At 48.5% G+C, this 12,239-nt stretch overlaps 1 protein-coding gene across 2 annotated transcripts in view; it reads left to right on the forward strand.

Annotated features, from left to right (window-relative positions):
* ODF2 (outer dense fiber of sperm tails 2) overlaps positions 1 to 12,239 on the forward strand; it is a 39,316-nt gene that overhangs the window by 14,191 nt on the left and 12,886 nt on the right. For both annotated transcript variants that reach the window (XM_083158717.1, XM_083158716.1), the window contains exons 6-14: positions 3,346 to 3,475; positions 3,967 to 4,098; positions 5,633 to 5,707; positions 6,865 to 6,936; positions 7,359 to 7,475; positions 7,736 to 7,921; positions 8,731 to 8,840; positions 8,928 to 9,063; positions 12,017 to 12,127. In XM_083158717.1, coding sequence (XP_083014843.1) covers positions 3,346 to 3,475; positions 3,967 to 4,098; positions 5,633 to 5,707; positions 6,865 to 6,936; positions 7,359 to 7,475; positions 7,736 to 7,921; positions 8,731 to 8,840; positions 8,928 to 9,063; positions 12,017 to 12,127 — 1,069 coding nt within the window. The remainder of the gene's footprint in view (positions 1 to 3,345; positions 3,476 to 3,966; positions 4,099 to 5,632; positions 5,708 to 6,864; positions 6,937 to 7,358; positions 7,476 to 7,735; positions 7,922 to 8,730; positions 8,841 to 8,927; positions 9,064 to 12,016; positions 12,128 to 12,239) is intronic.

The following is a 12,239-nucleotide window of genomic DNA, read 5'->3' on the forward strand; positions in this document are numbered from 1 at the left end:
CCCCGCTGTGCCCGTCAGAGACAGAGCCTCCTGCTGCCGCACGCGCACCCACCCCCCTTTTTAACTCCTCTCCCTTCTCGTGTGACCTGTAGTCCCCCATTAGATTCGTATAACAGTATACCATTTTGATGGAGCGCTGGGCCAGACGCTGCTGCAGAAACACCTTACAGCTGGAAGGCTCTCTCCCTGCCTTCCGGCTGTCAGTATGTGGCTGCCGCTCATAGGGGTACGCACGGGGGGGGGGGGGGAGCGGCTGTTAGTATGCGGCTGCCGCTCATAGGAGTGCGCACGGGGGAGGGGGCGTGACGGGCACCCCCTCACGCTTGCGGCCACCTTGCGCCTGTCCTAGCCCTCCAGAATTGCGGGTGAGCCGTGCGTCCTATGACATCACACAGCCCCGCGCCGGAGGACCCACTCACACTGCAAGTGCACTCTGCCAGCTCTACTACAGGAAGGAGGGACCGCTGGTGCAACACCGTCCAGCCTGAGCTCAGCAGCCACTACCTACATAGTGCCCCTGCTTTCCTGCCTGCTTGGTGCCGGAATGACTTTACTCCATCCCTTTGGCCTCCCCTCTCCAAACTGGTAGCTAACTAACCATGATGTGCTGAATTATTATCTTTGTTTTTGTGGGGGACTTATGTGCTGTATTGTATGTGGGGTAGGGGAGCCCTTTGGGCTGTATCATTATCTGTGTGGGAGAGAACCTATGTGCTGTATTATCTAGGGAGAGGGTTATTTGCTGCATTATTCTCTGGGGGTCCTATTGTCTGTGTATTACTATCTGTGGGGGGGATCTATGGTATGTGCTCTATTATTGGGTGGGGGACTTATGTGCTGTATTTGACGGTATGTGTTATATTCATTTCTAGGGGTCATATAGTGTAAGGCCCATTACAGAATAGGGTACTTATGTAATATCTGGACTCCCGTTTTTCTTATGAGACCGCGTCCCCTCGCGGGGCTCGCTGCGCTCACCACGCTTCGGGCACGGTGGCTCGCTGCGCTCGCCACACTATATAAAATCAACTCTATGCGTAGTTGGATAGTAGGGGTATGAAAAAATGGGGTGCATTTAACATGGGAGCCCAGATAATACATAAGTACCCAGAATAGTTAAGTGGCAGTACGGTGTGTAGCGTATAGTGCAAGGCGCTGTACGGTGTGTAGCGTATAGTGTAAGGTGCATTACGGTGTGTGCCATATAGTGGAAGGTGCATTACGGTGTGTGGCGCGCAGTGTAAGTGGCATTACGGTGTGGGGCATTTAGTGTAAGATGCATGACGGTGTGCTGTATAGTGTAAGGGCCAATTATTTATTATTATTTATTAACAGTTTCTTATATAGCGCAGCATATTCCGTTGCGCTTTACAATAGCAGACAGTGATACAACAAAACAGGGTATTTACAGACAGTCAAAATGTAGGAGGGCCCTGCTCGCAAGCTTACAATCTATTACATGCCAATATGGCATGGAATATAGTGAAGGGTGCATAAATCGGGGGGGGGGGGGGGGGGGGGGGGGCGCAAAACATGCCCTTGCTCCGGGCACCGTGGCACCTAGCTACACCACTGGTGTGGGAGAAGAGAAATATAAAGACTCCACAATTTGTAACACCAAGAACTGCTGCTGCTGCTGGCTGTCAGAATCATCCAGATATCTGAACAACCAGTGAGCGAGTTCAGATGGTTAAATTGTATGCATGGAGCAACATGGCAAAGATCCCCGGCATCTGCTGTCTTGGTTAGCCAAAGGGTCAGCGCAGGGTTGACAGGCTCCACAGCGCAAGATGAGAGTGCCCAGGTAGAAGATATGTACAGGAAAGAACGTCTCTAGCTGGCAGGTCCGTGTGCTGCTGTTCCCCATGTGCTGGTGCATTGGTGGGGAATGAGTGTCACAGGCCACCATTGGACTTTGAAAACAGCTAGAATGGGCGGGTGGTGCTGTGCGCAGCCCGTAGCAGAAAAGTGCGGTTACCTCTCCCGAAGTGATAGAGGATGAAGTGTCTGCTCTGGTCCTGTGTGCAGCCTCTCAATGCGGTGCCAGATTCGTCCGACAGCTGTTTCGCACAGGGGCTTCGTCAGTGTCTGAATATGGTTTGCTTGGTAAGCTGCGACCTTCGCAAATAGTGAAAACTGACTTTTAGTTGCGTGCATCTGGATGAAGACAATGTGCATCGGCCTGCCTGTGTACGCATGGGATCTCCCAGCATTTTCATGGTGATCGTTAGCAAAAAGTTGTCTAGAGCGCTAGGGGTAGTTGTTGTGTGTAGTATATACCAGCAGCCACTACGGTGAAGGGATGCCGCCCTCCAATTAATAGGACAAAAAGAAAGTGGTACCGTCAGGCGCTTGTGTATACACAGAGGAAACAATAGATAAAAAAAAATACAATTTATTAAAAACAAGTCACAAATAGCCAAGATAATAAAATAAATGAAACCTAAATAACTAAAATAATGAGTAATATAAATCTTAATAAATTGTATTTTTTATCTATTGCTTCCTCTGGGTATACAAAAGCGCCTGACGGTACCACTTTCTCATTTTCATAGGGATGTCCATAAAACTCTGGGTGTTGCCATGGGTGCTCCTCGTTGCTCCCTCCCCGCAATGAACAGCCCGGCAAGTGTGTAACTCACCGAGGCCATTAGTTGCCAAGGTCTGCGCTTGCACAAATACGCGCTTACGCAGACCCCCAAACACCGGAACGTGGCCGAATTCCCCACTTTGTTTTAAGCCTCCTACACAGCTCTTTCAGTTACTGACTATGTTTCAACCTATATATGAAAATGAGGATTCTTGTCACCTGTGTGGTATAACCATACACCTGACTATAATCCTACAAAATCCCTGACTTTGTGTAAGTGCCCCTACAAGTATTAATGTGTATATACCCCACCCCCCATTATAGCCTATACCAGAAACTAAATCGTCAGGAAAAACTCCCCAGACCATTCAAAGAATATGCTGTGCCCAGGTGGCAAAACTGCCAACCATAAATGGTGTATTCTATCTGGTAGCTGTCTGTATTTGATCCACCTGCAGGTGGCGTCGGACGTAAGTAGTAGACAATTGTAACTCTCCATGGGTGTATGTCTTTGCACACATTTCAGAGAGGGTACAGTGCAATTGATGCTCTGGCAACTCGTAGGTCTCACTCCGCATGAGCCACATAATCTCTTGTGGTTGTGGAAGCAGAAGAAGGTGGTTGATTGTCCTTATTGTGGCCACAAATGAAATTCAGGCCCTGTGAAAGTACCACCAGTTTTCCCTATGTGTCCTTGTGTGTGTTGGCTGTATGTTATGTGTTTAACTCGAATATTTCTTTATCTCTCATTTCAGCTGGCAGAAGCAGCAGCTGCAAGAAGAGAAGTCCCATCTGTTGTCTAAGTTGGTAGAAGCGGAGATGGACGGGGCGGAGGCTTCGAGACAAGTCAACGTGTTGCGAGACACCATCCATAAGATAAAACATGTAAGTGATATTTAGCAGTTGTATTGCCGGCCCTCTAGAGCAGCGGTTCTCAAACTGTGGGTCGCGACCTTCTCAGCATGGGGTCACAACTCCATGTTGCTGACCAGAAGACTAATGACCTCTTAGCCATTAATCCAAGGAGTCTGAAAAATCAGTTGAATTGTCTGTTGCTTCAGACTCATCGCACCACCGGCTTAGAGATCGAAGAAGTAATCAGGCAGCTCCGCCCCCACCCCGGTGATCCACCTCTGCTGTCTTACACAGCAGCAGCTGCTTCCACCAGCAGGCTGCACTCCTGGAACCCACATCTACATGCAGATATCCACTGGGGGCACATGGGTGGCAGTAAGGGCACTGCTGACCACCTGCGGCGGCCATTCTGTGGTAGCTGCGGTGCTATACTTTTATTGTTTGATGGGGTCCCAGAACAAAATAGTTTGAGAACCCCTGCTCTAGACTGATCCCTCCTTGACCGATCTTCTACTCTACAGGAGAAAAGGATGACCAGTACAGATATAAACCTACTCACCAGACAGAAGGAAATCCTGCTGGAGAAACTGGAAACCTTCGAAGAGACCAACCGAGCCCTGAGAACTCTGCTAAGGGAGCAGCAATGCAGGGAGGTGAGACCCCAAAACCATTCCTCTCCTCCCGGCATCTGGTGGTCCACAGAGGCCCAAGTATCACCAGCCATGTAGGATGTGTGCAGTAATATTCTCTTCTGACCTGATTGCAGGACAAATTTGATCTCAAAATGGGCAAAACCATGCTGCACTGCAGGTGGGGCAGATGTAACATGTACAGAGAGAGTTAGATTTGGGTGAGTTATTTTGTTTCTGTGCAGGGTAAATACTGGCTGCATTATTCTTACACTGCAATTTAGATTTCAGTTTGCACACACCCCACCCAAATCTAACTCTCTGCACATGTTACATCTGCCCCACCATGTTTTTGCCCATTATGAGAACAGTTTTGTCAGGGCATCTTCCGTGGGAGTGTGCACATTGCTCATACACACTAGGCAATGTGTACGAATTGTCTCTGTATTTTTTTTTTTGGGGGGGGGGACACAAATGGTCTAGACTACGCTCCAGCGGGATGCAGTTAAAATCCTGGCGGTCGAGATCCCGGCGTTCAGAATCCCGACGCCGAAATCCCAACACTTTCTCCCTCCGTGGGTGTACACGACACCCCTGGAGGGAGAATAAATTAGCGAGCCCGCAAGGGGGGGCGATCCACGTCCCCCCCCTTGTCGGGATTTCGGCGGTCGGTAATCCGGCATCGGGATTTTGAACGCCGGGATCCCAACTGCCGGGATTTCATACTGAATCCGCTCCAGCGTGTACCCAACTTAAGTAGAATTGATTGCCAGTTTATGGCCAATTTTTGAGCATTTTTTTTTTACCGAGAATCCCGATCAAGGCTGAGGGCTCTCCAACTTTAATGTCCAATTGCGGCCATAGGGGCGTTACTTGGTGGTAATGTGCTGCATGTAGGTTAAGTTTAATGAAGGAGTGTTGACGGAATTGTAGGCCATATGGAGTTGTGTAATGTAGATACACCTGTCGTCAGGCCGGTCTTTTACACCAAGGCTGCGTGCTGACACTGATGACCGCTGTGTAACCAAGAGTTTGGATCTGGGCGCATGAGCTGCAGGGATGGATGGACGCCATGTAGGTATTTATTTATGTGCACATGAAATAGGCCCAGATACGACCACCTTACATGGCCCGCTAAATCTGCATTTACACGTCACATATTGTACAGGTTGATGGTAAAAGCAAGACAAAGGGCCTGCTTCCATACCGCTCGCTAAGCAGTAGTCGTTCACACTGCTTAGCGAGCAGCTTAACGCTGCATGCAGCGAATGGGAGAAAAATTATTAGATGTGGTTGCCGACGGAATGAGATTTCTGTCTGAGTCCGCCGAACAGGGGACGGGCCGCAGATGTCATGTGACGCCAGCCGCCCAGGGGAACGCCCAATATTTTCGTGGGGACGCTCATAAAATGCTGGATGTTCACCTGCTCCGGGCCGGTGTCTGAAGGTGTTCACTCAGGGGATCTGCACCTGCACATCCCCGTCCGGTCACTACAGAATCACCCCCAAAGTTTTTGATTATGTATTTGTGTATTATAGAATTATTTTATTTCTGTAGACCGAGACCCACCGGCTGCTAGAACAAAAAGAGCTTTTGCTGAAGAAGCTGGCTGATGCGGACACGGAGAGAGCGGTACGCTGGTTCTATAGTTCTACAACTCTTACAATAGAAGTATCTCTTTACTAAGCGCATGGAATCCTTCACTTCAGTTTTGCTCCATTGGAGCTCAAGGGGCCGGTACAGCAGGCAGATATTGGAGCAGTTCCCCTGCTCTGATGATGCCTGGGTCAGGGATCTGGGAACCAACATGTCGGAATCCTTTATTGGCTGATTCCGACCCTCGATGTTCAGGGTCTGTGCATGTGTGAATATGCGCATGTGCAAACCCCAGGACTGAACGGCTTCAATGGAGGGGAGGGGAGGGAAGGGGACGGTAGTGTATCCCCATAAAAACGCTGGGCGCTCCCCTGGGAATGTTGTTTTTGTAATCTGGATGCCATAACATGAGGAGGACGGTGACTTGATGGGGGTGACAAATAATGTGCCTAGGTACCACTTGACCCCTGTTCCCCGATAAATTGAATACTAGCTTTCGCCTTAGCTGGTTCTAATAGGAAGTAAAAAAAAATAGAACTTAGCCAGAGGCTTAATAAGACTTCTGTGGGAACATCGCAACATTGTGTAAGGACCTATGCACTGCACCATTGTGAGAAACTCACACTCACTGCTGGTAGGGTGGGACCAATAACGGGGGTGGGGGTTCCGGATAATAGGTGCACAGTGTTGGCTATGGTCGGTGCATTCACATGTCGACATGAGTTTTTCACCATATTTTTTTTTTCTCCAATTTCTGAAATGCGATGAGCGAAGCATGGCGATCGATGCGGTACGCTAATTGGGGGTCGACGTGATAAAGTGTTGACATAGACCCTCAAAAAATTAAACAATTTGTGTTGACCTTTTCTGTGTCAACATTTTGGGGTCAATCTAGACCAGGCATGTCCAAACTATGGCCCTCCAGCTGTTGTGAAACTGCAAGTCCCAGCATGCTTTGTCACAGTTTTGCTATCAGGGAATGCTAAAACTATGGCAAGGCATGCTGGGATGTGTAGTTTCACAGCTTGGCCATGTCTTGTCTAGACCCTGCTCACCTCATTACTGTTGACCCCATGAACAAGGGGTATTTCTAATTTTGGTATGTTTGTAGTCCATCTAATATGAACATTCCTATATGTCCCACTACTCAACCAGATGCTACTTCTGATTCCTTATGTTGTATATTTACCCAGCATCTCCAGGTGAGGCTTCATGAGCGCGACAAAGAGAGAGATGATCTCCGCGTTCAGCTGATGACTGAGAAGGTCAGAGCGCTGATTTTAATTCTCCCGGCACACGGACGTTACTCTATAGGGCCTGATTCAGAGTTGATCGCAAATGCTAAATCTCTCTCAAATAGGCAAAACCATGTTGCACTGCAGGTGGGGCAGATGTAACATCTGCAGAGTGAGTTAGATTTAAGGGAGTTATTTTGTTTCTGTGCAAAGTAAATACTGGCTGCTTTATTATTTTTACACTGCAATTTGGATCTCCGTTTGAACACACCCAAATGTAACTTTCTCTGCACATGTTGCTTCTGCCCCACCTGCAGTGCACATGGTTTTGGCTATTTGAGTACGATTTTTTTTGCATTTGCGATCAACTATGAATCAGGCCCTATAGCTCTTGCTGTTAAAAATTGTAGAGTGCATTCTGTTATACTGTCTCTATTTGTATTCCCCCATAGGAGCTCACTAGAACCGCAACGGAATACTCCAAATCACTGGAAGTAACCAGGGCTCACCTGCAGGGGCAGCTGAGAAGCCGCGAGGCAGAGAATAACCGCCTCTCTGTCCAGCTGAGGGTGAGTTAGACACATCATGCATTTGGTTTACTAGCAGTTCACGTTCAGCAGTTGCACCTGTGATGAATCTATTTTTCCAAATAGGGTAGCTACTATATTTACAAAGCCTGTGGCCCCTGAGAAATACAGATGTCACAAGTAGCAATATATGAGGCATTTGTGTCTATTGTCTAACTAGCCTCAGACTTACCAGTAGCTGCTTGCCGTGGGTTACAGAAAATGCTTCTATTTGCACCGCCTTGTTAAACCTCTGATTACAGAACATGGAGCATGCTGAAGCTCGGCAGAAGGAGGAAATCGACCTGATGACCGCACAGCTAAATCAGCTCAGTCAGAAGTTGGAGTCGGAGAAGGAAGCACTGAAAAAATCGGTGCGCTCTCAGAAACATCGAGCAGAGCGCAGCGAGGACACTATGCAGATGCTTAATAATCAGCTCATGGAGAAGGTGAATAACATCTACCGCAATTGTGCTATTATATATTGTGATCACTTCTGTGAGTGGGGTGTAGTTGGCCAAGACCTGTACCGGAATCCCGACACCTGTTAGGGATTCTACCTGGAATTCTGGCGGCATTATTCTAAGTATGCCAGTGAAGGTTAGGCTGTGGGAAGAGCGGGTTAGTGTTAGGCTGCAGGAGGAGAAGGCTAGGCTTTGGGAGGGTTAAGGTTGGGGGGAGGGAGGGGGAGGTTAGTGATAGGCTGTGAGAGGGGAGGATTAGGGTTAGGCCAGGGATGGCTAACCTTCACACTCCAGCTGTTGTTGAACATGCCCTGCTACTGTTTTACTATTTTGCCATTCTAAAATGGATGCGCAGGGCATGCTGGGAGGTGTAGTATGGTATGGATCTTCGCCAATAGGCTGAGCAGTACACATCTATGAGACTGCCTGTCACCATATGCTTGTTGCTGTAGCCATGGTCACTAATAGCACTCACTAGAACCTATACCTGTTCCAAGAGAAATCCAGAATCCGATGGATTTCTGCAGAAGCCCACCACTCCGCCATTTCATTGAGACCCTCACTCAACTTTGCTTATGCCCAAACAATCCACTAGCACCCAGTTAGTCCCCTTTCAGCCGCAAGTAGAGAGTTCACAGATTCCCCCTTTCACCTATAGACATTTAACCCAGGATATTGCGGCTCGATCCGTTCTTATGTGACCAGGATTGCAGGGGTGCTAGACCATATGCTGTTCTATACCTGCTTGCGTGGAAGTATTGTAAACCAACAACCTCACTCTCTTCTAATGACAGAATGCCGAGCTTACTACAGCACTTTCCAGCATTGAGAACTGGAAGAGCCATTGCAACACATTGACGAAAGAGAAGACCCAAGCGGAGTCTGAGATCACCCTGCTCAATGAGTAAGATGGCTGGTGAATAAGGTCACTGGGAGGGGTATATAGTACATAGTGGCTTATTATAACCATGTTCTACTATGGTTCTATCAGACGAGTGTCTCAGCTGCTGGAAGAGAGTCAGAACATTGAGAAGAAGGCCCGCTTCGAGCGTGACACTCTACTGGAAAGACTCCACGCGCAGTCCACCGAGGGCACCAACCAACGTGCAGAGAGTGAGAAGCTTAAGGTCAGTGGCCAGCTACATAGAATATCTTTTTCCTTCTTTCTCTCCTTTCCTTTTTTCATTTCCTTTTCTTTTTTCCTTTCCTTTTTTTCCTTTCCTTTCCTTTTTTTCCTTTCCTTTACTTTCCTTTTTTTCCTTTCCTTTCCTTTCCTTTCCTTCGTCTCCGGAGTTTATCAAAGCAGAGCTTAAATCAAAATTCCTTTTTGTAAACGGGATACGGTTGCTAGGACGACAGCATGAAGGATAACCACTAAAGGTTGTCAGGCTTAGTTTGACACATGCTTGTGTTGACCTTCCAACCTTGTCAACCTATTTCATGTGTCGACCTTTAGTGGTCGACCTTCATACTGTCGATCCTCTTATGACCCATAGCCTTGTAAACCTATAGATAACGAGGGTCTCTAAAGGACATTACAGAGCCATAAAACTCTTCTCTTGCTTCTGCCAAATTGCTTCCAGTAAGCGTATAGGTCTGAGGGTTGAAATTGCAGACACAAAATGTTTACAGCGGCTTTTAAGGTGTAGAGGGAGTAGTTATTTGGTCCTGAAATCCCGGCAGTCGGGATCCCAACGGTCAGAATACAGACAGCGGAATCATGGCTGATCATGGAATTTTTACCCTAATCCACCCCTCCGCATCCGAACATCCCTCTCCCATATCCCTGACACCGCTTCCTTGCTGATTATCTGGGTGACGGGAGCACACAAGTGACACATGTAGCGAGAATGATGTCTCCTTAGCTGATTATCTGGGTGGCAGGAGCACACAAGTGACACATGTAGCGGGACTGATGTCTCCTTAGCTGATTATCTGGGTGGCGGGTGCACACAAGTGACACATGTAGCGGGACTGATGTCTCCCTTGCTGATTATTCGGGTGGTGGGAGCACACAAGTGACACATGGAACTAGAAGGATGTCTCCCTTGCTGATTATCTTGGTGGCAGGAGCACACAAATGACACATGTAGCGAGACCGATGTTCCCTTAGCTGATTATCTGGGTGGCGGGTGCACACAAGGGACACATGTAGCGAGACTGATGTCTCCTTAGCTGATTATCTGGGTAGCGGGAGCACACAAGGGACACATGTAGCGAGACTGATGTCTCCTTAGCTGATTATCTGGGTAGCGGGAGCACACAAGGGACACATGTAGCGAGAATGATGTCTCCCTTGCTGATTATTCGGGTGGTGGGAGCACACAAGTGACACATGGAACTAGAAGGATGTCTCCCTTGCTGATTATCTTGGTGGCAGGAGCACACAAGTGACACATGTAGCGGGACTGATGTCTCCTTAGCTGATTATCTGGGTAGCGGGAGCACACAAGTGACACATGTAGCGGGACTGATGTCTCCTTAGCTGATTATCTGGGTAGCGGGAGCACACAAGGGACACATGTAGTGGGACCGATGTTCCCTTAGCTGATTATCTGGGTGGCGGGAGCACACAAGTGACACATGTAGCGGGACCGATGTTCCCTTAGCTGATTATCTGGGTGGCGGGAGCACACAAGGGACACATGTGGCGGGACTGATGTCTCCTTAGCTGATTATCTGGGTGGCGGGTGCACACAAGTGACACATGTAGCGAGAATGATGTCTCCCTTGCTGATTATTCGGGTGGTGGGAGCACACAAGTGACACATGGAACTAGAAGGATGTCTCCCTTGCTGATTATCTTGGTGGCAGGAGCACACAAGTAACACATGTAGCGGGACCGATGTTCCCTTAGCTGATTATCTGGGTGGCGGGAGCACACAAGTAACACATGTAGCGGGACCGATGTTCCCTTAGCTGATTATCTGGGTGGCGGGAGCACACAAGGGACACATGTAGCGGGACTGATGTCTCCTTAGCTGATTATCTGGGTGGCGGGAGCAAACAAGGGACACATGTAGCGGGACTGATGTCTCCTTAGCTGATTATCTGGGTGGCGGGAGCACACAAGTGACACATGTAGCGGGACTGATGTCTCCTTAGCTGATTATCTGGGTGGCGGGAGCACACAAGTGACACATGTAGCGGGACCGATGTTCCCTTAGCTGATTATCTGGGTGGCGGGAGCACACAAGTAACACATGTAGCGGGACCGATGTTCCCTTAGCTGATTATCTGGGTGGCGGGAGCACACAAGTGACACATATTTGTAAATTTACTTTGAGTCTGCAGATTATGGTTCCTAAATAACTTTTAGTAGTGTAATCATAAGCTGGCCATACACTAGTGTGATAGTATTGGTTACAAGAAACAAACAAGATTTCATTGGAGTTGCATAGCGGTAAGAGAGAGTTCTCCCTCTCCCTCCCCTTGCCCAGTCTCTTCACTGTACCCCAAATTGTCCTTAATCCCCAAGGCTGAAATCACTGCCAAACGCAAACCCCTCAGTATCAGTCGTGCCCACTTTCCGCAAACCCACCTGTGTCAGCCCCCTTCCCCTGAGTCACATACCATTTATATTGGGGCCTGTCGGTGCCAGCTGCAGCTCTCCGTCCATCCCCACAGCCAGTGACAGCACTGCTTTCCCCAGCCTGCAGATCCTCAGTTACAGCACAGCCTGCTGAGCAGAGCGAAGAGTCTAGGACACAGAGGGAGTGCGCACATCAGTATCAGTGCGGTTGTGTCTAGATCCACTTCTGTTTTGTGGGTAGGATGTGATGTTAGGTGAGTGATAGGAAAATTCACAAAACAGAAGTGGTTCTAGCCGCAACCCCCTCTGTGTCTTAGACTCGGCACTCTGCTCAGCAGGGTGCGTTGTGACTGACAGACGATCCACCGGCTGGGGAGAAGTGGCGATAGCGTGGAGGATGATCACGCAGCAGCCAATCAGCTCCTAAATGTGAAGCTACAGTTAGCTGATTGGCTGCTACATAGTCACCTCCCAACTTATCACTTCACCAGGCTTAATACATCTGTGCTTAGCGGCCATGGTGTAATATATCTCTTCTCTCAATATAGACATGTCTAACCAGTATGGAAGAGAAGGTAACAATGGCGCACAGTGAGGTACAGCAGCTGAAGAATTCCCTGCGCCAGTATGAGGGTCTGGTAGAAACCTATAAAGATCAGGTTAGTGCCACATTTCCTGACCCTGTAGTGTTATGTTCTTAACAAATATTTGTTGAGAGACCACTGGAGAGCGTGCCTCCGGCATCGGGGTTATCGGCGTAGTCAGTTGAGT

Source organism: Crinia signifera, chromosome 9 (genome assembly GCF_055691185.1).
Source record: "Crinia signifera chromosome 9, ASM5569118v1, whole genome shotgun sequence".
Classification (NCBI taxonomy): Eukaryota; Metazoa; Chordata; class Amphibia; order Anura; family Myobatrachidae; genus Crinia; species Crinia signifera.